This window comes from Aedes albopictus, chromosome 1 (assembly GCF_035046485.1).
Source record: "Aedes albopictus strain Foshan chromosome 1, AalbF5, whole genome shotgun sequence".
NCBI lineage: Eukaryota > Metazoa > Arthropoda > Insecta > Diptera > Culicidae > Aedes > Aedes albopictus.
Genome location: NC_085136.1, coordinates 281831495 through 281855785, shown reverse-complemented (window position 1 = coordinate 281855785; position 24291 = coordinate 281831495). Strand labels below are relative to the sequence as shown.

Below are 24291 nucleotides of genomic sequence, written 5' to 3'. Positions count from 1 at the left end.
ACGCTGAGCGTCTATTCTCCAGGTTAGGAGCGGCTGATCTACGTCCCAGTGCCACAACTCTAAGCTCAACTGTGCACCATGGTTCTCCGGAAAGTTAGGGGGTTGATGTCAGGGCTAGGCAACAAGCATCAATAGCAACGACCCTAGCGATGGAAAAGGAGTTGCTCGCTGCCATCCATCGCTGTCCTGCTGAAAAGTGATGTCATACATCGCATCGTTCAGATATTCGACCCTTTGGTTATCGCGAAGGTAAAGCTCTTCACGTATCGTTTGTGGGCGCTGAAGCAAGACAGTGTCTCCTGCAAGTGGGATTCTGCCCGATCAGAAAGCAATAACAAAAACATAACATAATTATATCAACGTCTGATATCTGATATATTTTTTGGAATCGGTCTGATCACAAATTTGTGTTATATCATAATTATAACAAAGTTAGTTACAATAAATTTCAATGTGATTAAATCATCTTTATATCAACATTATAACAAACCCAGTTATAATTTCTAAAATACAATGTGTAACTAATAGATTTTGTGAAGTATTTAGTACGTAAATTAACCGCTCTATGACACTATTATTGTGCTTGGAAAAAATCACAATATTTGACGTGCTTCAATATATGAACCACCAATAATGTTTATGTCTTCATCAAATTTGTAAACTAAGCTAATGACTATCCAATTATAAAAAGTGAGAAACGCAATTCTACCATCACGTAATGATATTAGGTATTTTTTAGATGCTTAATCTCATGATCCAGATCACCGACAAAATTCATATGTTCAGTAAAGTTCTTCTCAATTCTTGAAGCTCTCGAATGTTTGATACTCAGTTTCAATGCTACAAACTTTTTGATATGTTAGAACTCATTATTCTGATGTCCTTGAAAGTTCGGATCTTCAGCGAAGTTGTCGAGACTTGGTTCTCAAGTTTTAAATATAGGATCTCGTACGTGTCTTAGAAAATATCTATTCATTAAGTATGGCCATGGATTACTTTTAGGAATTCTTCCAGAGGTCTTGAATTCTTACAGATGATTCTCCAGGCATATATTAGAATATTTCTCCAAAAGCTCTAATAGAGATTCCCCCTGGATTTGCTCCAGAAATTGTGCGATCCAAGCTCGTGGATCTGAGAGCCGACGTGTGCAGTATTAGACGTACTCGTACGGGTGAAATAATCCTAGAGCTCAAGCGCGACAATGAGCGAAAGGGCGCCGCTTACAAAAGTTTGGCAGAACAAGTCCTTGGCAATGAGGTGGAAGTAAGGGCTCTTACAGCGGAGGCGGCTCTGGAGGTGGAGAGCCTAGATGAGATCACTGACGCGGAAAAGCTCCTCGTCACGGCCCTTCGGCAACAGTGCGAGGTGGAGGTGGCTGCCGCAGCTGTTTGGCTACGGAAGAAGTCTTGAACCAGGACATGGGACTGCAATGGCCCTGACAGCAGCAAGCTGTGCAGGCAATGCGGCGCCGAAGGCCATAATAAGGCACAAGGTTGCACGATTTCATACACGTATTTGATTTGTTCCGGGAAATCCGTGAACAACAGGAATCCAACGGGTGGTCCAGGGTGCCCGGCCGTCAAGAACTGCGGCTTTCTGCACCTCAGTGCAGGTAACGCAGCTGAACCTGAACAATTGTGACGCGGCTCAGCAACTGTTTTGTCAGGCGGTTTCTAAGTGAAGAACGGATATCGCCATCATAGCGGACCCATATCAAGTACCCGTTGGCAACGGCAATTGGACGGAAAAATGGCGGCGATATGGACGACAGATAATTACTCCGTCCAGGAGTTGATGTGTACTACCTATGAGGGCTTCGTGACCGCCAAAGCAAGCGGGCTCTTCTTCTGTAGCTGTTATGCGCCTCCGGTGGTGGTCGATCGAGCAGTTCACGCAGATGCTGGACTGTATTTATGACGATCATGCAGACAGGGCGAAGGTCGGTGGTCATAGCGGGTGACTTCAATGTCTGAGCCGTGGAAAGGGAAAGCCGTTTCACGAATTAGCGAGGTCAGATAGCTAGTTGACATGAGGTATAAGAGGAGGTTCAGGGGTACGGATGTCTGCAAAATAGTTGGGCGTGGGCGGGGTTGACCCTACCTGCTGTCGTGACCGCTGCGGCTATTCTTACAGTCACAACACCGACCGCAGAGAGGACACTCTTTAAAACCTCTCTGTGGTGGACGGCTGTGTACTGCAAATGCCATTGCTGCTGCCTTTTGGTGCGTCCGTTCGTATCCACTATCGTCTATCAACTGAATTGAGTCCACGATGCGCAGCTCTTTTTGTATGTTCGCTTTTGTTGTTCATTCTAGCTTTCCACTGAGTCGGCCAATCAGAAGGCGCATATTTTTCGCTTCAATCATTCTCTTCTCTGTCTCTATTACTACACCTGCATTTCGAGGATAAAAGGAGTGGTAAGGAACACTCGTGAAACTGGCTAAGTGCCAGCAAGTTACCATGGTGGGCTCCTCAAAGCGAGTCATCGATATTCGTTGCTGTAGGCTACGTAGCTAACCAATGAGAGTGCGATTTGGATTAGCCCCTCTCTGAAGCAATGCCTTCTTGGTGGTTCCGGAGATTCGAAGGGTTTGGCGACCATAGGAATGCTGTTTAGTGGGTCGAGGAGAGAGTAAATAGTCTTGGCTTTTACTTTTGTTGTAGAAGACGGCCTTAACCTCATACTACCCTGACCTTCCGGTTCGGGCGTCTATTGGGCACATTTTTCCTATTTTCCCTCCATGGTTTAGAAGAAAAAAAGCCGGCAGCTACGCGGGCATAACACTGATGGAATTCGGGGTAATATCCTAAAGCCGTTGTAAGCGGCGAAATTCTCATATAACATGGGGGGACAATTGGGCGTAGAACTGCCGTGTAGCAAAGCTCGTAAGATTAAAGCGTTCTGCATGCTAAACCTACCCGACGCACGCTTCTCAGCCGATCTGTCCTTGTCGCCGTCATAGTCCAGGCCGTCTCTCGGGATCAGTGAAGGGTAGTCATCGCTCCAACTGGGCGCACTATCGTCATCGTATTCCAGCAGATTGTTTCTGTAAAATAAAGCTTCTTTTATCACAAATCTCTCTAATCTATCAGTTCAATCCTTCAACCTCACCTGGCTCGCTTGCCCAGCCCGAAGTTGTAGTGCGGCAGCCGTTTCGCTCCGGGGACGTCCTCGATGATGTACCTCCGCTTACCGAGCCCGAAGTTGTATTTGGGCGAACGTACGGCCAACATGTGCTGGAATGTGGCCTGCGAAATTTCCCGTTGACCCCGGTCGTCCCCAATGTCTGATTCTGCACTACTACCGGCACCACCACCACCACCACCTCCCGCGTTGCCACTGCCGAACAGCGACGATTGATCCGATGTCCCCGTGCCGGACCCGAGTGCGGAGGATCCATATGCCATGCACGACAGGCAGAGGACGAACGCGATGTAGCTCAGGATGACCAGTGGACACGTGCTTGGGCGCATTTTTACAACGGTGGAGAAGTTTGGCTTTCGGGGACTGAAACAGGTGGGACCTGAAAGTACATATTCATGGGGGTAATACATTAGTTTATTTAAATGAGGAAACGTGATAAAAGTCTGTGCAACATGTTCCACTCATCCAACGGTGCTTTAAGTTTGCATATTGATTTCGAAATTATTGGTGGGTGGAGTTAAAAAAAAACTGCCATAAAAAGGCCCATTGTATGGTCAACTTTTTCGCCGGCTCCTAAATACTATATAGCTCACATACGCACGTGCCTTCGAGATATATCCTGTGGGGGTAGAAATGACGGGTCGGGTGAGGCGATATATGCGTGGAATGTTTTTATACCAGCTTTTGTTTTGATCCTGTCCTGTTTGATGTTATCCCATGTCAACCATCGCTTTCAAAAGTCCATAAAAGCCACAAATGGTGAAAGTTAGGAAAAGTTTTTTTCGAGCCAAATTTTCAATTCAAGTGCGGGTGTTGTAGCTAAATTGAAGCGTTTGCTGTTTCCTGGGTTCAAATCTGCGACCCGTATCGATTTGGAACCGTACAGTGTTTGTATTTAGATGTATGGTGCGATGGAGCCTTCGTTTCCAGATTATGCCCCTCTAAGCCTTGCCAAGTGTACCCCAACTCTTCAAAAACTATACCTAGGGTAATTGATCCGATCATGGAGGAGTTATGTGCATGTTTAAACCACAATTGTATCGCCCCAAGCAAACTTTTTACATGGATTGTATTGAAAATAATAAAATCCATCCTTAATCTACGGGAAAATAACGAAATATTGCCACTTTGATGTTGTTAAGTATGAGCATTTTATTCGTTTTTATCTGAAAGAAGATTGTGTTCTTAATGTTGCGGTATTTGTTCCTGTTGCGATAGCATTTCGTATAAATAATCCGTTAAGACCAAATTGCCAAGTGAGAACAAACTTAATTCAACGTTAATTCAAAGAATAAGAGTAAGATGAGGAGAATGAGAAGAAAGATAGTTCTTGAAGGACGCTGATAGAGAGCATACCATTAGGGCGCTCGAACTAATTTAGAATATTAAATTGTTTGTGTAGAACCTTTTATAACAAGTAAGTGATATTAATACCTGTGAATTTATTAAACATATCTCTAATGAAGTGCCTTAAATAATAACAGCTAGCACGTAGAAGATCCGGCAGTAGTAAATGCCGATGCCAGTTGATGCTTGCTGAACTGTATGATAGGGAGTGAATAACGGTTGCCCTGAAAATTTGTAAGTTCAAGTACATGAAGTACGTTATGATTAAACTAATAAATCATTTTTATAGCTTTAGCTTATCCACCAATCTGAGCCTTTAGATCTGCTGAAAGAAGTTCAGACAACAACTAAAAACCCTACCCTTCGGCAACAATAGGAACACAGCAGCAAACACATTCAGGAAAATATTTTTTTTAATAGGTTTTTGGGCAAATCTTATGCAAACAAATGGTGCAATTTCATAATTTAAGCACCATACATATATTAAAAATACCTTTTGATAACATTTCAGTCAAAAAAGTGCTCAATTCCCATTACCGGAACATTAGGTACTACCACAACAATGGGAACAATTACCCTACGTTTTGAAACATGCAACCTGTATGGTTGCGGATTGTTTGGGCGTTACGTGTTGCGGACATTTCTCGATGGAAAGATGTTACGCGTTTTATTTTGTTTATGAAAGTTTACGTTACAAGCAGGAACAATGTGTGACAAGTTATATGTGTTATATGTGTTATACTTTAACATGCAAATGTTGCGCTTAGTATCGTACCTAAGGTCACCATATGGTATTCTAAAGTAGGACATATCCTCCTTTTTTATCAAAAATCGAATGTCCTTTTCCATCATGAAAATGTCCTCCATGTGGAACTTGATTGAAATTCTAAAAAAATATGCCAAAAATATTTTTTTCAACTACTACATATTATTCGGATGTTATTGTTAATCTATGTTTCTAAAGTTAAAATATTGAAAGTATGTAATCATGTGAAATCAAACACTGAATCTCCATGTCAATAAGTACAGATGCTATCCTCACTGCTACTTATGAGGAGTGAATATATCGATATGCTTCATATACACAATAAAAAGGGGTTTGCAACAGTGCCACAATAAAGCTTTCCTAAGAGCACCTTTAACGGTGCGCTTCTATACCCCGTTTGGCAGCCCTCCATCATTGCAGCAAACTTTACCGGTCGCTGCTAGCTGCGCTCGCAAAATAGTAGCGCTATGGGTGAGTGACCAAATATAACAGCGCGACAGTTGCGCTGCTAAAAATGCAATGAGAATATGACAACCCTCCCGATACGAATCAGGGTGTCTAATTTGATTGCTACCGGTGTGGAAAACGGTGGTTAAGTCAAAATGGTAGCGCTGCGCGGGTTGCTCGAATAGTAGCCGCCGTTAAAGTTGCTCTAATGTAATCCAACTGAAAAATATAGTGAAACGTTATGTTTCCATCAAACAAGCTGCAAAAGCTTTCATTTTCTGGCTGTTATACTTTTCTACAACAAGCTACAAATCGTATTACAAACATACAGTATAAAAGCAGCCATATTTATTGGTGAGAACAAATATGGTATGGTTTCGGCTGTCGCAGTCGGAAGACCAGCTAAAACGTATTTTTTTTTAAATTCTGATCCGACGTTTCGGGCCTTTCTTAGACTCATGTCTGAGGATCACTATTATTGAGAACTCTTATCCGATTAGCCCAAGCTACAAAATCTACTGGCAGAATAGCAGTAACCGTAGCCGAGTAATTTAAAGTTATTGAGTCCATAAGACTGAGATGACTAGTAATGTTTGCTGATGTATTTTCGGTTCTGATTTGTTTCAGATTGCTTCCTGTTTATACAGCATTCACTGCTTCAGCTCGACTGTTATACAGTAGAGAACAAAAGTGATTGCAACATTGAAAATTCTTCAAGCTTATTTAAAAGATTACATTTTTATAAGAGCTACACTATTTCAGTCAAGTAAACAACTAGTTTTAATTTTCATGTTTAGAATGATAGTAGATTTTATTTTCAGGTGAAGTTGAAAAAATTGATGCTCTTGAAGAATTAATTTCAAGCATACTACGCAGAAAATGTTAGTTAAAACAAATGCGTTATAAATCCAATTTGTAAACTTCGATTTTTTTTTATAAGTTTGTGCTTTTTTAAAAAATGTCCTCCTTTTTATACAAATGGCTGCCGTTTTAACACTTATGTGGCCGGCAGGGTACCCGGGTACCTTTTTCAATTTCAAATCTCGATATTTTAATGGTTATTGAGACTAGGATGTTGGAGCTCTGTTAGATCTTAGAACTCGTGAATATACATCTATTAATGGGGTTGACCGAATTTTAAAGTGAGGGGGAGGGGCTCCTGCATTTTTTTATTACGTGGAAGGCCGGCAGGGTACCCGGGTACCCACGAAATTGAAATGATCATATCTCCGTCAATTTTTCATCGATTTTGGAAATTTTTAGCTCATTCAACTCAGAAACTCATCATCTATCGGGAAAATATTTGGTTAGACCGATCTAATCACCGTGGTTTTCGGAAAATCCATATTTTTGGGAGCATGTCCTTATACCATATTGAAACCCACATTGTTAAGGCTAGGATACCTCAAAGTGTTTATGGTCAACCATGGCCCCACGGGAAGCGTGTTCCGAAATCACAGTTTCAAAGTCAACACGTTTTATGATTCCATGCCGGTCAGATACAATATGCCAAAGCAATTTTACGATGCTTGGTACCGAAATTGCTACTAACCTACCGAAAATCCCGTATATTGTATTGTATAAAAACATGGATCCGGAAATCCGGATTTTCCGGCACCTATGGTGATCGAACCGGTCCAACCAAATACGATCTCGATAGATAATGAGTTTCTGAGTTGAATGAGGCAAAAACTTTTAAAATCGGTGGAAAAATCGCTGAGATATGATCATTTCCATTTCGTGGGTACCCGGGTACCCTGCCGGCCTTCTACGGGTGTTTTTTTTGCTGGCCACACTACGGTTAACTGAATTTAGTCTAAATGTCTTCCTTCACTTTATTCCCATATCTATGATAACCCTAATCATACCAGCGTATTGGAAACTAAAGAAGAACGAGAGTTGGTGTATCAGGTTCTGCATTGCTACCAACAGGAATCGTTGTTCAAATCGCACACCATATTTTGGAAGTTCAGGCAGTTTTGTTACAAGTTTAAAACAGTAATAGGTTTGACTTACACGAACTGCATAGTTTCAGTATAGGGTAAAAATATAATTTGGAAAGGCACGGTGATGTTTGCCTTGTTCCGAAGAACTAATAAAAATGGGTAAGAAAGTAGATACCTACTTCTCAATATCGATTATTGGACCAATCAGACTCTATTCTGTTGACTTACGTTGAAAATACGCCTTTCATAAGTCTATCTTATGAACTTAGCCATTACAAGCACGATGAATTTTCATAAGATATTCTTATGACATCCACACTGATAAATTATGGCAAAAATTCATAAGGTGTTTTGATGAATTTCGTTAGTTTTTTTTTCGCTAAGTGAAGAGTAATTCTTAAAGACGGTTATAGTTTGTTTGGTAACTTTTTTAGAAGAAACAACTGAAGTTTATAAATAATTTATTGAGCTTTTAATCGAGATTTTCGGAAGACGATGGATTTGGTGGTCTAATGGCTTTCAAATACGTATGCACAAGGTCCAGGTTATAATTCCAATTCCTCTTACTTTTTTGCTTTCCATCTACTTTCTACTTCTTTCATACATAAATCAACTGATATATACTAAAAACTCTTCTTATGCAGCTTACTTTTATGCACTTTTAATTTATGCACCTTGTGCCCTGCTCAAAAAGAGGGAGAGCTACTCAGAACCAATATAGGGGACTGCATGAAATTCTCTCCTTCTCTTTCACTCCTATAGAAATTTTGTAAACAACAAGGCCAAGAAACGTCAAAATCCCATACAAAATCAAAACAGTGCAGTGCCCTATTGTGCATCTGGAAATATAATAATGACGGTAACTATGGCAACGGCGACCAGGGGACGTTTATAGGAGAGAGCAAAGGGAGATTGCAGGTCGTTGAAGGGGTTGCGGGGTCCTCTCAGGAGGCTCAAAAGGGTTCCAGGGGATCTCAGGGCGTTTCAAGGGGTCTCAGAGGTGCTTCAAGGGTTTTCAGTTGGTCTCAGGGGCGATTCAGAGAGTTATACCGTATGCGTGATAATGTTTGCACCATCGTCAAATAAAATTCCAGTTTGACTTGTGAAGACAATGTATTGGTTTTATTTGCAGGCATTTAAGCTATTACTCATATCCTAGTAGGCTGTGAATAAAAAGTGTTGATTTTCTTAGTTTTACACTTGCATAATGACTAAGTGGCAATCTAGCTCGTGATTTGTCCACGCGCAAATGTCGAAAAGTATCCGTGGTAGTGTCAAAGTCAAGATTAACAATTTTTGAATTTATTTTTTTATTTTGACATTGCATAATGGTGTAGACATTGGCACACAAACAAAAGTTATAATAACTATTGATTCTGGAATTTGGTACGGATCGATAGTTTTTCGGAAATCGAAAAAAAACGGAGGTTGCGTTCGGGCAAATTCAAGACTTTCTTATATGGCGCTACTCGTAGCTCCTGGATGCCATTGGTAATAATGTGAGTTTTTTTTCTATGGTCGAAGGATCATAAAGGCCACCGCAATTTTCCTTTTCGATATGCAATGCCGTTAAGTCGCTGATTTCGCGTTTCTTTGCCATTTTTCTCATTGAGCGCATATAATTCACCCAAATCTTATTTTTGGTGCCAGCGATAGTTTTCTTAATCCATGTTAACCTTGGACGACCAGTGGACACCTTCGGAAATAGTTGCCCTTGCTTTTTTTCGGTCTAAAACTGTTTTACGGTTCTCCTGAACACTCCTGAAATATCTTTTTTAACATTTGCGCGTGGACAAGTCCCGACTACCGCTGCTACCCCTACATGGTGCAAATTTTAAACTTAAGAAATCGGATTTTTTTACCCGCAACCTACTGTGATATGAGTTAGAGCTTACGTACATGCAATAAAAACCAAGACATTGTGTGTACAGGTGATATGGGTACCTTATTTTTACGATGGTGCAAACATTATCACGCATACGGTATGGGGCATTTCAGGGAGTACCAGGAGGTCTTAAGGGCGTTTAAAGCGGTCTTAATTGCGTATCAGAAGATCTCAAGGGTCATTGGGGCGCTTCAGAGGTTTCAGGTGCGTTCCAGAAGGTGTCAGGGGCGTTTTAGTGGGATTTAGGAGGGTCTCAGATGCGTTAATGGGGTCCGATGGGGTTTTCGGGGGTATTTCAGGAAGTTTCAGAGGATGTTCTGCGGGTTTCAGAGGCGTTACTCATAAGCAGGGTTGGAAAATGTCGAAAAAATGTCATTTGATTCTTTGCCATTTCACTGCCTCTAGTGAGAAATATTTATCGAAGATATCGTTATTGTAGCATAACTAACCAGCATTATTGAAGGTTTGTGTTTGCGGATGGAAATTTTCACTGGAAGTGGTAGAACTGGAAAATGTCATGACATTTATTTCATGATATTTCCATGACATTTCACAACCATGCTCATAAGTTCTTGGGGTTTAGGAAGGTCTCAGGTGCGTCACATGGGGTACAAGGGGGTTTTAGAGAGATTTCGGAGGCATTTCAAAAAGTTTCAGGGTATTTTCAGCGGGTTTCAGAGGCATTACGGAGACGTTTTTGTTGATTTCGGAGGGTCGAAGTTGCGTTACATGTGATTCGAGGAAGTTTTAGAGGAATTTTGGAGGAATATCAAGGACTTTCAGAGGATTTTCGGTGGGTGTCAGAGGCATTGCGCAGAAGTTTTCCGGGGTTTCGGAGGGTCTCAGGTGCGTTATATGCACAGAAAAAAAATATTGATGTAAAATTCAGCGAGAAATTATGCACATAAAGGGAATGCTAGAATTAGTGCACATTTACATGAGATATCGTGTAAAATTACATTATGGTGATGTAAATTTCCGCCAAACATCGCATAACCGGTTGGAGTCCATGGTTGATTACGCGATGTTTGTCGGAAATTTACATGACCATAATGTAATTTTACATGATATCTCATGTAAATGTGCACTAATTCTAGCATTCCCCTTATGTGCATGATTTCTCGCTGAATTTTACATCAATTTTTTTTTCTGTGTGGGATCCGAAGGCATTTAAGGGGGATTTCGATCCAAAGGATTTTTGATCGGTGTCAGAGGCGTATGCAGGCGTTTTCCGAGGGTTCGGATGGTCTCAGGTGTGTTGCATGGTGCGAATTGCGGAGATATTTCAGGAAGTTTCATAGGATTTTCGGAGACCTCATCACAAAACCCTTGAAACCTTGATATACCTTTAAAATCCCCGTGATCAATTTGAAATGCCCTTGCCATTTTCTTGAATTTTAGGGTGTTGCTGAAACCCTCCTGATACGACCTTGACTTGAAATGCCTGAAACCTCCGTAATCTCATTGAAATCATCGTAATCTATTTCCCCCGAAACCCCTTAGAATACCGTTAAAAGGTTCCAAAAAAAACCCTGAAACGCACCTGAAACCCCCATTGAAACGCCCCTGTAATGCTTTTTTTTTACTTATTCGTTTGAGCTAAGTTTCCTGTTGCCACGTAAAGCGCTCAAGTAAAATTCCACCTTTTCCGCAAGTAGTTTTGACAAATGATCCAGTATGGGGAGCAACGTTACTTTTCCTTACGGAATAATAGTGCGGACTATTTTTCCGCAAGGAAAAGTGACAGCTCCATTTGATTCGCACGGGAGGCGTTACGAGTGTTACACTGTTCTCCCTACTTGCCATCTGCGAACTGCACAAGTAATTTTGAAGCACAATCATTACTTGAACATTACTTGTCCTATCTTTTTGCACAGTACGTACGAAGTGGAAACTAGCCATTATTTGGAAGGCTCGGTCCCTGAAAAGCTTCTAAAACCTCTAGGAATGCTCATAAAACATACCTGAAACCCTCTGCAACTCTCTGCAACATCGCAGTTAAAACGACAGCACACAAAAAAAAAGAGTGTGATTGCTTAAGCACAGCCTAAATTTGCCATATATGCATGTCCTGTTCAACAGACTGAGACCTCTTGAGACGTCCTTCGTTGGCGGCTACCAGGCTGGTTTACGTGAGGGCCGATCAACGACGGATTAAATGTTTAACCTGCCGATGATCCTGGATAAATTTCGGGAATATAATTTGCACACTCATCATCTATTCATTGATTTTAATGCAGCGTACGATTCTGTGAAAAGAAATGAGTCGGACATTGTCCCATAGACGGGCTGCATCGAGCCCGAAACCGGTCGGCATTAAGGTAATTTTTTAATTATTTTGACGATTGTAAGAACCATAAGTGTGGTGTCTTATCTCGCGTCGCGTTTCGTGATTGTCGTGATGGTTGAAATGAGCTTTGGCAGAATAGGTCAGAACATGGTTTGCCGGTGAAACTAATTAGGCTGCAAAAAATCCTCGCAATAGATCATTCTAACGGGTTGGGAACACAGAAAAAAGAACATGGGATTTTTACAAATTCAACACAGGAAACGTTAGAGTTGATGATGAGAACACATTTCCCCTGTTCAGTAATCAACTCAACTGATGACCAAAGTTCAACTGTATCAGAAACTGGCGTTATTGAAACCAGGACGTATGATCATGAATACTGAGCAAAACGACTGGATTAAATGGAGACAGGATCGATGGTTGCGCTTTGGTCAAGCAAATGTTTACTGAGAAGAAAGTTGAATAGGCGATTGACTCTTTTGCACCCTTCAAATTTCCTGGTAGGGATGGAATTCTTCCTGTACTACTGCAGAAGGGAAAGGCAATTTCAACACCTATTTTAACTAAACTTTTCCAAGCCAGCTTATCTTTAAGTTACTTCAAGTTTAAAACTATAGAAAAAATAATCGATGAGCACATAAAATCATCATATCTTATTGAGAATCCTCTCAGCAAGCACCAGTTTGCTTACCAAGAGAGTAAATCATCAGTAACAGCACTGCATAAGCTTGTTACAAAACTTACTTGTTACAAATCTTTCAATGGCAAAGAAATTGCTCTTTCTGCTTTGCTTAACATTGCGCAAACAGAATGCAAACTGCAAATCTAAATTGTATCTCATCGTGGTGTTATAGGGAAGGATTAAATGTAAATCCTTCAAAAACTACTATTGTACCATTTACAAAGAGGAGAAAATTTTCTATAAATAAGCTAAAACTAAAAGGCATACCTATAGATCTTTCAAATACAGTCAAGTACCTCGGAGTAATCTTTGACAGGAAACTGAATTGGAATTAACACTTGGAGCAAATAATAACAAAAGCAACAAATGCTCTTTGGATAAGCAAAAAAAAAAATTTGGTAAGCAGTGGGGATTGAAACCGAAAATGATTGATTGGATCAATTACTGGAGCACTGAGAAGCACCCATTCATTGGCATTGGATGCTTTATTACACATGCTTTCATTACTACATCAATTTGTACAATTTGAAGCTGAAAAGAGTGCTCAAAGGATTAAAAGATCTACGAACCTCCTGGAAGGTGACCTTAATGGGGGAATGGGGCATCTGAGTATTTTAAAAACTTTTAATATAAACTCCATAGTTATGAACAATGAAAACTGGATGGAGAAAAAGTACAATTTTGACCGTCTGTTTCAAGCTTTTGACCCTGATCGAAGTTCGTGGCGAGACGGTAGTCCAGAATTTCGACCGGGATCGAACTGTTGTATTAACTAGTATGTAACTTTGATCAGCAGAGAGAGAGAGTTTGAATTCGCACCAACGTGAAAGAGTGAGACGTGTTTCTGCAAAAAAAAAAAATAATTTGTACAAGTCCAAAATGTTTATCATAAATTATAGTTTATGCCTTTGCCAATTACTGGCTATTGTACATTTATAATGGATACATTATGTTTCCTTTTCACTAGTCATTATAATACGAATGATTTCTTCATATATCTTAACTGCAGCTTGATCAAACAGAAAATCCAAATGATTGAATTCCGGAGCTGTGACCCGATAATCGAATATCACATTCGTAAGCTTGGTCTTCAGCAGCTGCACATCCTTCGGATCAACGAACCAATCGTTTTCACTGTAGTACAAAGCCACCGGAGCTCGAACATTCTCCAGTCGGTATTCTGGAGGGCGTGTGGCATTGTACCGTTCCACATTGCCGGCCTTCCCGTAGTCATACTGGTGAAACTTCCCGCTCGCTATGATTTGTCCGTAGTGCTCGAGCTGCTTGAGCGATGCCCCGGCTGGGACGGTTTCCATGATTTTTCTGATCACCGTATTGTTGAGTTGAACCGAACGCATCCCACCGAACGAGTACATGACCATCAGGAACAACTCCGGTGGTACGTATGTTGATAAAGATGCTCCAAAAATGGGGGAGTAGTCATCGTGGGGGAACATCTGCCAATTGTTGGTCATCTTTGCGAGGAGCTAGTGAGGGTTAATGATGTTAGAACGTAACGTAGTGAATGCTGCAACTCTCACCTTTATTTCGTTTTTCCTTGCAATGAGCAGCCATGATAGTGGAGAATAGGTATGCAACATAATTGCTGCGGGAGCCAAGAGATGAGCGGTCTGAACCTTGTCACCATACTGTGGCTGTAGACAGTTCAGCGCCAGAAATGAAGTAGTTCCTTGAGAATGTCCGACGTAGTTTAGCTTGGAGAACCCGGTAAGCCTCAGAACGTAGTCGAACAGTGCCGACAAGTCATACAGCCCCACTTCATGGAAACTAAAATCCCAATACTTTTCACTCCGAACGTCAAGTTTCGTATGCTTCAGGGAGAAGGTGTTCCCTCGACAGTTCGGTAGCCAAACGTCGAACCCAGCATCGTATACCCGCATCGCCAGAGACTGTTTGCCGTAGATGCACCATTCGGCGGAAGAGTACACCATTCCATGCACCATCAAGGCTGGTCGACGACCTGGTTTGGGTATTCGAACTAACGTCAGCATGTAGCCATCACTGGTGACAACTTGGTGCTTCTCAACCGGATATCCATGACGGGTCACAGTGTCTTCCTACGAACAAGAAATTCAGTTCTTCGCACAACGTACAGCGAAATCAACGACCGCAAAAGGTTACATACAATCAGCAACTGATGTGACTGACCTACGACAAAAATCAGATAAACGGCACACGAAAGCAAACAGACGCCGAATGTGCTACCACTCATATCGCTGCTATCAACGACTGCACCGAAATTGTAATGGATGGATATTTATATTTCAATGGCCATCCCAATTTTAATCGACATTTATCGCAGCACAGCATCTGATCCAAATGCAAACTAGCTGTCGGTTATGTCGTTAGTTTTTGTAGCCGGAATTTGATACCCGATCATCATGATATGTGCAAACAAGAGTGGAAAGAGCCGATGCAAGCTAATTGCGGTATGATATGGTTGCATTCGGCAGTAAAGTGAGAATGTATGGTTTCAGAAAAATAATCGTTTTGATGCAAATTTATCGCATCCGATGATATTGTTTCGGTCCATTAATTGTCAGTTCTACTTAGAAGTTAGGTATCCAGCTTTTTACGCTATGATGAGGGGTGATGCATTTTTGACGGATCTTGCCGACAGCCCTTGCAGCATCACAGCAGCAGTGCTGCAATTTTTCGACAGGCCTTTATGATAGCGATATTTTGCTTTTTTCATTTTCTCCGTTTTGGTTTTCCTGTCAAAGTTGCTTTTCGATCAGCAACACGGGAGCGAAATGAAATAGGTACTCACACTCGCACGCAGCGTGCTGAAAGCGAGAGCTGACAGGGCTAAATTTCCATTCAATTTTCTGTAGTTGAGTGTTTTCACCCGTGCTAACGTATAGGGCACTCACTCTCACCAGCCACCGCTTGAGACGAATGGCCTTTCAGCATGAGTAGTGTGTGGATGATTGGGAATTGATCTTGTTGGGTCGCTCACGAATGGAGCTCTTGGACTCTGTCAGTTCTCACATCGAGGAACTGAAAACGACCGCCGCAGTCATTCATTTTCGGCTGAAAAACAGGCACTGAGACTGATATTTTGCAGGACTGCACAGCAGTCAAAAATTTCAGTTCACTGCTCCATAAATGCCAAAAATTTTCACCTGATGTTACCATTGTTACCATCACAACAAATATAATCAGGTTTTGGCAGTGTGATAGTCACATCATAAATGCTTAGTGTGTGCATTTTGTTTCCTCCCACAATAACTGGGTCCATAGTTGAGTGGTCAGCATGCGAGCCTGGCAATATCGAGGGTTTTGGTTCGAGACTGCTTGGTCGCTGTTTTTTTTAAATAATTGTACATTTTTTATACTGTTACCGAATAACATTTCTGAGTTTTGACGTACCCGGTGATTACTCACAGTCCCCACTAATCCCAAGAAATTGTGAGGCTATGCACGCAGTACCCAGAAACAGAATAGATAGGGAACCTTTTACCTATTATTTTTCAACCGTGAAGATTCCCGTCACAGCTTCGTCCGTCGGGCTATCCGGTGACAACGGCAGGAAGCCCACGGCCAGCGAAGAACACCCACGAGGATCCCCGCCACAATAACGTTGGCCGAGTCAACACGGCGAAAGGCTCCCGGTAACCAACAACCACAGCCCGCTCGTTAAGGTCGTCTGTCAAGTCTCTCTGAACCATACAGCGCAAGAAATTCGCCAGGGGCTAGACCGCTCAATTTCATCAAAGAATATACTTCTTGTAGATGAGCAATCGAATAAAAGAATGTGTGCGACGGATTCTGTTCACATCAGTAACGAATGTGCGGGAAGGAAAAGCTTAATGATTAATAAAAAATATGGTAACAATGGTAACATCAGGTGAAAATTTTTGACATTTATGGAGCAGTGAACTGAAATTTTTGGCTGCTGTGATGCTGCAAGGGCTGTCGGCAAGATCCGTCAAAAATGCATCACCCCTCATCACAGCGTAAAAAGCTGGATAGTTTTTCTTATTAGCAGCAAAACTCTCGTGGAAGACCATTACTATCTTAGGTTCCTCAGTTTATATAAAATCCAAATACTGTTTTTATGCTATTCATTAAAGGTTTATTTGGAAACTCTTAATAATCTAACATTAACTGGTCGGCGTTAAGTCAGACCGGACCATCTGTTTTCATGGATTTTGGGAAAATGTCCTGCAAGCACTTGGGATATCAAATCAAGCTTATCCTTTTCTGAAAAACTCTTAGTCTTTTATGCAATAAATCATCTGCATTAAAATAATGTCGAAAAGTTCAGAGTCATCAAATTCCTACGCTTATATTTACCTGCCCTAAAAATCGCGTAGTGCACTTTGACTTAACGCCGACCAACTGGTTGAGGAATTGGACAAATGTATTTTGAAATAGGGCAACATCGGTAGTTTATTAGAATGTTGAGTAGGCGTTGCCGAGAGCAGACATGCTTTAAGCCGCTTGTCACATTTCTTTCGCGTTCGCCATTTTTTGCGATTCCACTGGCGGATTGATCGGTGCTACGCTATCCGGATAGTTCTTTCGTGAGTGAATGTGTGTTTATTGGTGTGTATTTGAATAGTGATGGAAACATTATACATGGTAGCGCTACGCCATCCGGAGGTTTTGTCGCGTGTGTTTCGATGTCAATATGCTTTGATCTTCACTCGATCTTTTCGCCATCCAGTTGATGAATACTACTCTGGTTGTCTTCCAGTATGTATTTTGATAGGTCTGGAAGGTTCGCCGAAAATTGTGCTTCCTCAACCACAGCAACTCTTGGCAGGATTCTGCCAACGCTACAAACTCCGCTTCAGTCGAAGACAAGGTGAAACCATTTGGCTTGCGAGCTCCCCGCGATACAATTTGGACCTCCACCAAGAATACCCAGTATCCAGAATTTTCGATCGTTGCAATCTCCTGGCCAATCAACATGCAGGGCCTTGGTTGTTCCTCCAAGTTGCTGCTTCAAATCTTTCGTGGTATTTAGGTTCGTACGACTTACACTGCACTCCAAACAGAACTGGTCAGATTGCTTATTCTCCTTCCCAGAATCAAGGCTACAATCAGAGTTTCCCATGGATTAGAGTGACTGGAAGGGAGAGTGGCGTCATGTTCCAATATTGACAGGTCTCCTGCTCGTTTGGAACAGAAATTTATATGGATTTGACAGATGATTCGCTGTACGAACCGATCGTACCGTGTGTAGTGTTGTTGCACAAACATAGTGCGATTTCAAATGGGAGATGATGTTGGTGCAACACGATTTGATAAATAAAAAAATAAAAAAATAAAAAAGAAAATCGCGTTAAGTACTGTTCCTTTGAATTCCACTAAGAATTTGCATCCTTTGACAGATACGTATTTCGACCTCAACTGTAAGGTCGTCTTCAGTGTCTTGTACTCGACTCGACAAGACACTGAAGGCGACCTTACAGTTGAGGTCGAAATACGTATCTGTCAAAGGATGCAAATTCTTAGTGCACGAAAAATAATTTAATTATTTTATTTATCAGTATTGGTTAATAATTTTCATTAGGAATGCCCTAATTGCTTCTATAATTTCAATTAATTTTGTTCATACCAGAACTTAATAATAGCTATAACATTTCCTTATGCACTGTATAAGTTTTATGTTATGGCTAGAAAAGTATAAGTTTCAACTAATAAATTTTCCACGGCTTTGTTTTGGAAACTTTCACCATGGTGAAGATGCGGCTTGAGGAACGGCGCCATTGCTCTTTAAACAAAAACCGTTGAAAAATGTTGTATTTCGGCGGAATAAAATACATAAAAGTGCTTGTAGAACACGGTAAGTGATAATTACATCATTTTAATGTATAGCTTAATCATTGTTTGTTTCAATCTCCATTTCAACAGAGTGAATTATATATTGGCCACAACGTCGACTACCTCGCTGCTTCTCGATACTGCAGCTAACGGTGACAATGACTAATCACTGTCTGAACGGAGATTCCGGTTAGCACCATCGCTCCTTCTCATCGTGGCTACCTGAAGATGCTGTCTCCCACGAGGTCTCCCACTTGCTCGCAACCTGAACGAAGGTTCCGGTTGGCACCATCACTCCTCGACATTCCGGCTACTTGAAGGTGCTGTCTCCCATTTGCTCGGTATCGGAACGGAAACTCCGGCTGGCAGCGTCACTCTTCGACATCCGGCCACCTCCCTGCTGTCTCCCACTTGCTGCCTAGTACCGGAACGGAGATTCTGGCTCCGCTGCTTCTCGACGCTCCAGCTGGAAAGGGCGGTGCCACCTGCTGCCGAAACTAAGATCCCGGCTGGAATTATTGAGCGTTCATGATTTCGTTTATATAACATACTGTAGTGATGTTGATTTTAATAAATAAATAAATAAAGTTTATCGTTATCAACAATTTCATATTTTTTCAAAAAAGTATAGAAAAAGTAAAATATTTGGAATCCGCAATCAAAATATGCAGTAATACATTTTATTAGATCTAATGCATACATACTACTAGGCAATTCTAATTCAAAATATTAAGAATATCAAATTACATTCATAAGTTAAACTTATACATTATATTTATCGTATGTTATGCTTCATATTACACGCTCAGATAAGCTTCATGAGGAAAACGAAATGGCAAAAATGTATAACATTTTCTTATACATTCAATAATGATTTTTCTTTTAGTGTGGAATTCAAAGGAACAGTACTTAACGCGATTTTCTTTTTATTTACAGATATTCCCCTAACAAGCCCAGGTTATCATCATCACGATTTGGCAGTTCATCATACGGTTGCAGAAACATAAGCTGGTTCGACGAACCAGGGGGCGGTGGCAATGTTCGTCAAACGGTTTGAGTGGTGTGGAGGGTGCCTTACTCTCACACGAAATTTGACGTTTGACCGGTGTCGGCATCGCTGTGACAGCGAGCCTTCCACAGACAATTTGACGTTTGGAAGGTACCGGCACCGCTAAAACGTCAGATTTTCGGTAAGAGTAAGCAGGCCAGCATAAATTCGTGCAGTGGACCGCTACTAGAAAGCTCAGAGCTCAGAGCGCCTAGGTCGCTCTGATGGGTGCGACCTAGGCGCCTAGCTCCCGGGGCGTGAACTGTTGGTATCTAAGGTGAAAAACAACTTCTTGGTAAAGCCTAGTTTGGTGTGGCAACCTATTTATTGCACCCATAAATAAATAGAAACGCTCCATTGAAAATCAAAAAGCGCTCCATAAAGAATGAACATATGTTCCATGAAAATGTGCAATGTTACCCATAAATAATTGAAAATGTTCCATACTTTATAAAAATGTACCGGTAAAACATAATAATTTCGCATTAAAAGTGAAATTTTGCACCAATAAATAATACTGAAATGCTCCATAATACAATACAAATGCTCCATAGAAAAATGCAAGTGCTCCATAAATAATTAAAATTGTACCCATAGAAAATTGAATATTGCTCCATAGAAAAATTAAATTGCACCATAAAAAATTGAAATTGCACCATAGAAAATAAAATAATTGTCCATAAGTATTATCAAACTGCACCATAGAAAACATGAATTGCTCCATGAAAAATTGAAAATCTTCCATAAATAGCATATTCTCATAATATAATTCGACAGGGCTTTTTTTTTTTTTTTTCCTTCTAAACCATAGGGGGATAAATCTGCTCATCAGACACCCTAACAGGAAGGTTAGGGTAGTGTGGGGATGAGGCCGTCTTCTACAGTGCCGGTAGAAGCCAGGACTACTCTTTCCTCGACCCACTAAAACACATTCCTATGGTCGCCAAACCCTACGTCTCTCCGGAACCACCAAGAAGGTATTGCTTCAGAGAGGGGCTAGTGCATATCGCACCCTCAAGGTTAGCTGCCGTAGCCTAGCAGCAACGAACATCGATGACTCGCTCTGGAGAGTCCATCACGATAGCATGCTGGCGCTTAGCCAGTTTCCCGAGTGGTCCTCGCCACTCCCTTTGTCCTCGGAAGGCGGGCAGGGTCAACCCCGCCCGCGCCCTACTGCTGAGCGGACATCAAGAACTGATGCCCACGTGCAACCCGATCTGACCTGCCCGCAAAGGAAGGGTATCACTACCCTTCAGGCCCTATCAGATGCACCCGTAGGTTGCAGACAGCAGGATCTCACCTACCCCGACCCTTGCCGGGGACCCCTTTCCAACCGCGGGCTCAGATCCAACCCAGTAGACCGACGCCACGACAGCACCGCTACCGGGACTTCCTCTCCGCGGCCACTTAATCGCTGTAAGGGTCGATCTCAACCGCAGGGCACCGGTATGACCTACGAAGCCGACTTCGAACCCCTGGACCACCTCTTGTACTGCATCTGGACTAGCCATTCTCCGAGTCCACGCGCCACCTCCTCTGTAGCTCCCAGACGATATGGGTGATAGCCGTTGAAACGGCATTCCAGCTAATCTCATCCCTACACATTCTCTGGACCAAGTTGTCCGGAGTTGTGTCCTCCCCGCATGTGGCTAGCACGCGGTCACGCATTGTGCGAAAACGCGGGCACACGAACAACACGTGTTCCGCCGTTTCCTCTAAACCATTGCACACTGGGCATTCGGGAGAATCCGCATGCCCGAAACGGTGTAGATACTGTCGGAAGCAACCATGACCTGTAAGGGCCTGTGTCAGGTGGAATGAAACTTCCCCATGGCGCCTATTAATCCAACTATCTACCCTCGGTATCAACCTATGGGTCCACCTTCCTTTGGTGGAACTGTCCCACGCGCGCTGCCATTTGACCATAGAGGCCATCCTGACAGTCTTGCGTATGCCTCTTGTGCCGCGCATTTCGAAGCACTCCATATCCTCACTGATAAGAATGCTGATGGGCACCATACCAGTAATGACACAGAGAGCGTCGTGTGACACGGTACGGTACGCGCTTGCAACCCTCAGACACATAAGCCTGTAAGTACTTTCCAGCTTCCGTCGGTAGCATTCAGTACTTAGCGCGGTACCCCACGCCGGGCCGCCATACCTAAGTATGGACGTAGCAACACTAGCCAGAAGCTTGCGCTTACTGGCGTACACCGCTGAGCTATTGGACATCATCCGGGACAGTGCCGCAATAGCTGTGGAGGCTCTTTTACAGGCATAATCGACGTGGCTACCGAAGGTAAGCTTATCGTCGATCATCACGCCCAAGTGCTTGACAGAGCGCTTCGACAGGATAGTGCACTCTCCTACACTGATCTCCGTCTGCTGCGCCGACTGCATGTTGTTAACAACCGTCACCTCTGTCTTGTGGTGAGCCAGCTCCAGTTTTCTGGACCGCATCCACGCCTCCACAACCTTGATCGAGTGGTCGGTAGTCAACTTCACCTCCTCGATCGTTTCACCGTAGACTTCGAGCGTAATATCGTCGGCAAATCCGACAATCACCACTCCCACTGGGTACTCTAACCTCAACACCTCGTCGTACATGACATTCCATAACACCGGACCCAGGATGGAACCTTGCGGGACTCCTGAGGTTATGTGAAAGCACTTCCGACCCACCTCCGTGTCGTAAACCAGTACGCGATTCTGGAAGTAGCTTCCGAGAATCTTGTACAAGTACTCCGGTATCCCCAGACGCAAGAGCGCATCGGCAATAGCAGCCCAACTGGCGCTATTGAATGCATTCCTTACATCCAGAGTCACTACCCCGCAGAAGCGAATTCCCCTCCTCTTAGGCTCGAGTGCTTTCTCGGCGGTTTTTGTAACCGACAAGATAGCGTCTACGGTGGACCTCCCCTTCCGGAAGCCATACTGGTTGCTCGAGAGACCATTTACGCCCTCAGTGAACTTCAACATTCTATTGAGGATGATCTTTTCGAGCACCTTCCCCGCCGTGTCAATCAAGCATATTGGTCTATATGCCGACGGGTCTCCGGGTGGTTTCCCCGCCTTTGGCAATAGTACCAGGCTCTGCCTCTTCCAAGCTTCTGGGAAAACTCCCTCGTCCAGGCATTTCTGCATAGCAGACCTGAACATCTCGGGAGCTTCTGCAATAGCTACTTTTAAGGCCAGGTTCGGAACTCCGTCCGGACCTGGGGCCTTACCTACGCTAAGGGACTTAGCTATCCCCGCAAGTTCCACATCGGTGACCCTTTCCTCATCGCCAGCCCCAGTCCCCGGCTGTCCTACGAAAGGAGGCCAAGGACTAGGATCATGACGCGGAAAAAGTCCTCCAATGATCCCCTCCAACATCTCTGGAGATTGCTCTGTAGGAGCCATCACACCTCTCGTCTTGGCCATAACGATCCTGTAGGCATCACCCCACGGGGTCGTGTTGGCACTCTGACAGAGACCCTTAAAGCAGGCCTTCTTGCTTGCTCTTATCTCGGTCTTGAGCGCGGCTTTTGCAGCGGCGAACACCACCCGCCGTTCGTTTCGCTCTTCCTCTGATCGTGCTCGCTGCATCCGCCGCCTAGCCCGTAGGCAGGCGCGGCGCAGGTCCGCAATCGCGTCGGTCCACCAGTAAGCCGGTGGCCTCCCATTTCTAGGGTGGACTCTCCTAGGCATGGTCGCATCACACGCACGTGAGAGCACCGCTACCAGCTCGTCGCCGTCTAAACCGAGTAAGTTTCGCTCACGGCGGAGCGCTTCCCTAAATACCTCTTCGTCGAAGTATGATGTCTTCCACCTACGAGGGCTTGGCCTTGGCCTAGCCGCCTCTTCTTCTATCCGCTGTCTGCTGTTGTTGTAGTCGATACTGTAGCGAACCGCCAGGTGGTCGCTGTGAGTGTAGCCATCATCTACTCTCCAGTTCGAACTACTTGTTAGGCCAGGACTACAAAAGGTCACGTCAATAATTGACTCCGCTCCGTTTCGACTATAGGTACTCTTGGTACCGACGTTAGCCAAGTCGACATCTAAGATGGCCAGTGTTTCTAGCAGGATCTGACCCCGCTGGTTCGTGAAACGGCTTCCCCATTCCACAGCCCAGGCATTAAAGTCACCCGCTATTACCACCGGCCTTCGCCCTGTTAGCACGGTCGTTAAGCGGTCCAGCATTTGCGTGAACCGCTCGATCGGCCACCGCGGAGGCGCATACCAGCTACAGAAGAAGACCCCGTTTACTTTGGCGACCATGAAGCCCTCATAGGTAGTAGACACCAACTCCTGCACGGGGTATTTACCCGTCGTCCATATCGCCGCCATTTTCCTGGTCCCATCCGAGGCCCAGTTGCCGTTGCCGGCGGGTACTCGGTATGGGTCCGAAATGATGGCGATATCCGTCTCCCACTCAGAAACCGCCTGACAAAGCAGTTGCTGAGCCGCATCACAGTGGTTCAGGTTCAGCTGCGTTACCTGCACTGTGATTTGTTGCTCACTGCGGCTTTCTTAAAGGCCGGGCACCCTGGACCACCCATCGCATGTCTGTTTTTCGAGGTTTTCCCGGTACAGATCATGCAGATGGGCGGACTCGTGCAGCTTTGGGCCTTATGACCTTCAGCGCCGCATCGCCTACACAGTTTGCGCCTGTCGGGGCCTTTGCAGTCCCACGACTTGTGTCCTGGTTCCAGACACCTGAAGCAAACCTCAGGGGGCTCGTGGAATGTCAGGTGACATACACACCAGCCCACCTTAATACTCCCTACTTTAACGGACTTTTTAACATCCGCCACAGGTAGCTGAACCAACGCTATCTGTGTCCCTGCTGGCCCTCTCCGTAGCTTAACGGCTGCGGCGGCCACCTGCACATCGCACTGTTGCCGCAGTGCCGTGACGAGCTCTTCCACTTCGGTGATCTCGTCAATGTCTTTGACCT

At 43.5% G+C, this 24291-nt stretch overlaps 3 protein-coding genes across 3 annotated transcripts in view; all 3 read right to left on the bottom strand.

The window, feature by feature from the left end:
• The window catches only part of LOC109398469 (allatostatin-A), a 148615-nt gene that overhangs the window by 3811 nt on the left and 120513 nt on the right, over positions 1-24291 (bottom strand). The window contains exons 2-3 of the mRNA XM_019670847.4: positions 3113-3524; positions 2920-3047 (exon numbers count right to left, since the gene is read on the bottom strand). Of these exons, the coding sequence (XP_019526392.1) occupies positions 2920-3047; positions 3113-3474 (490 nt within the window). The 5' untranslated portion in view covers positions 3475-3524. The remainder of the gene's footprint in view (positions 1-2919; positions 3048-3112; positions 3525-24291) is intronic.
• Positions 13456-13983, bottom strand: LOC134291896 (lipase 3-like). Its single transcript, XM_062860287.1, has one exon. The coding sequence runs from the start codon at positions 13981-13983 to the stop codon at positions 13456-13458; it is 528 nt and encodes a 175-aa protein (XP_062716271.1).
• LOC109398444 (lipase 1-like) lies at positions 13471-14741 on the bottom strand. Its single transcript, XM_062860281.1, has 2 exons — positions 14655-14741; positions 13471-14586 (listed from the first exon to the last, which is right to left on the bottom strand). Exons 1-2 carry the CDS (start codon positions 14739-14741, stop codon positions 13996-13998), a joined length of 678 nt encoding a protein of 225 aa, XP_062716265.1. The 3' UTR covers positions 13471-13995.

Bases quoted from the DNA above. Each gene is read 5' to 3' on its own strand.
- LOC134291896 (XM_062860287.1), bottom strand. From the start codon at position 13,983: ATGACCAACAATTGGCAGATGTTCCCCCACGATGACTACTCCCCCATT.
- LOC109398444 (XM_062860281.1), bottom strand. From the start codon at position 14,741: ATGAGTGGTAGCACATTCGGCGTCTGTTTGCTTTCGTGTGCCGTTTAT. The intron at 14,587-14,654 runs GTATGTAACCTT...TCTTGTTCGTAG, and splicing joins AGTCACATCAGTTGCTGATT to GAAGACACTGTGACCCGTCA.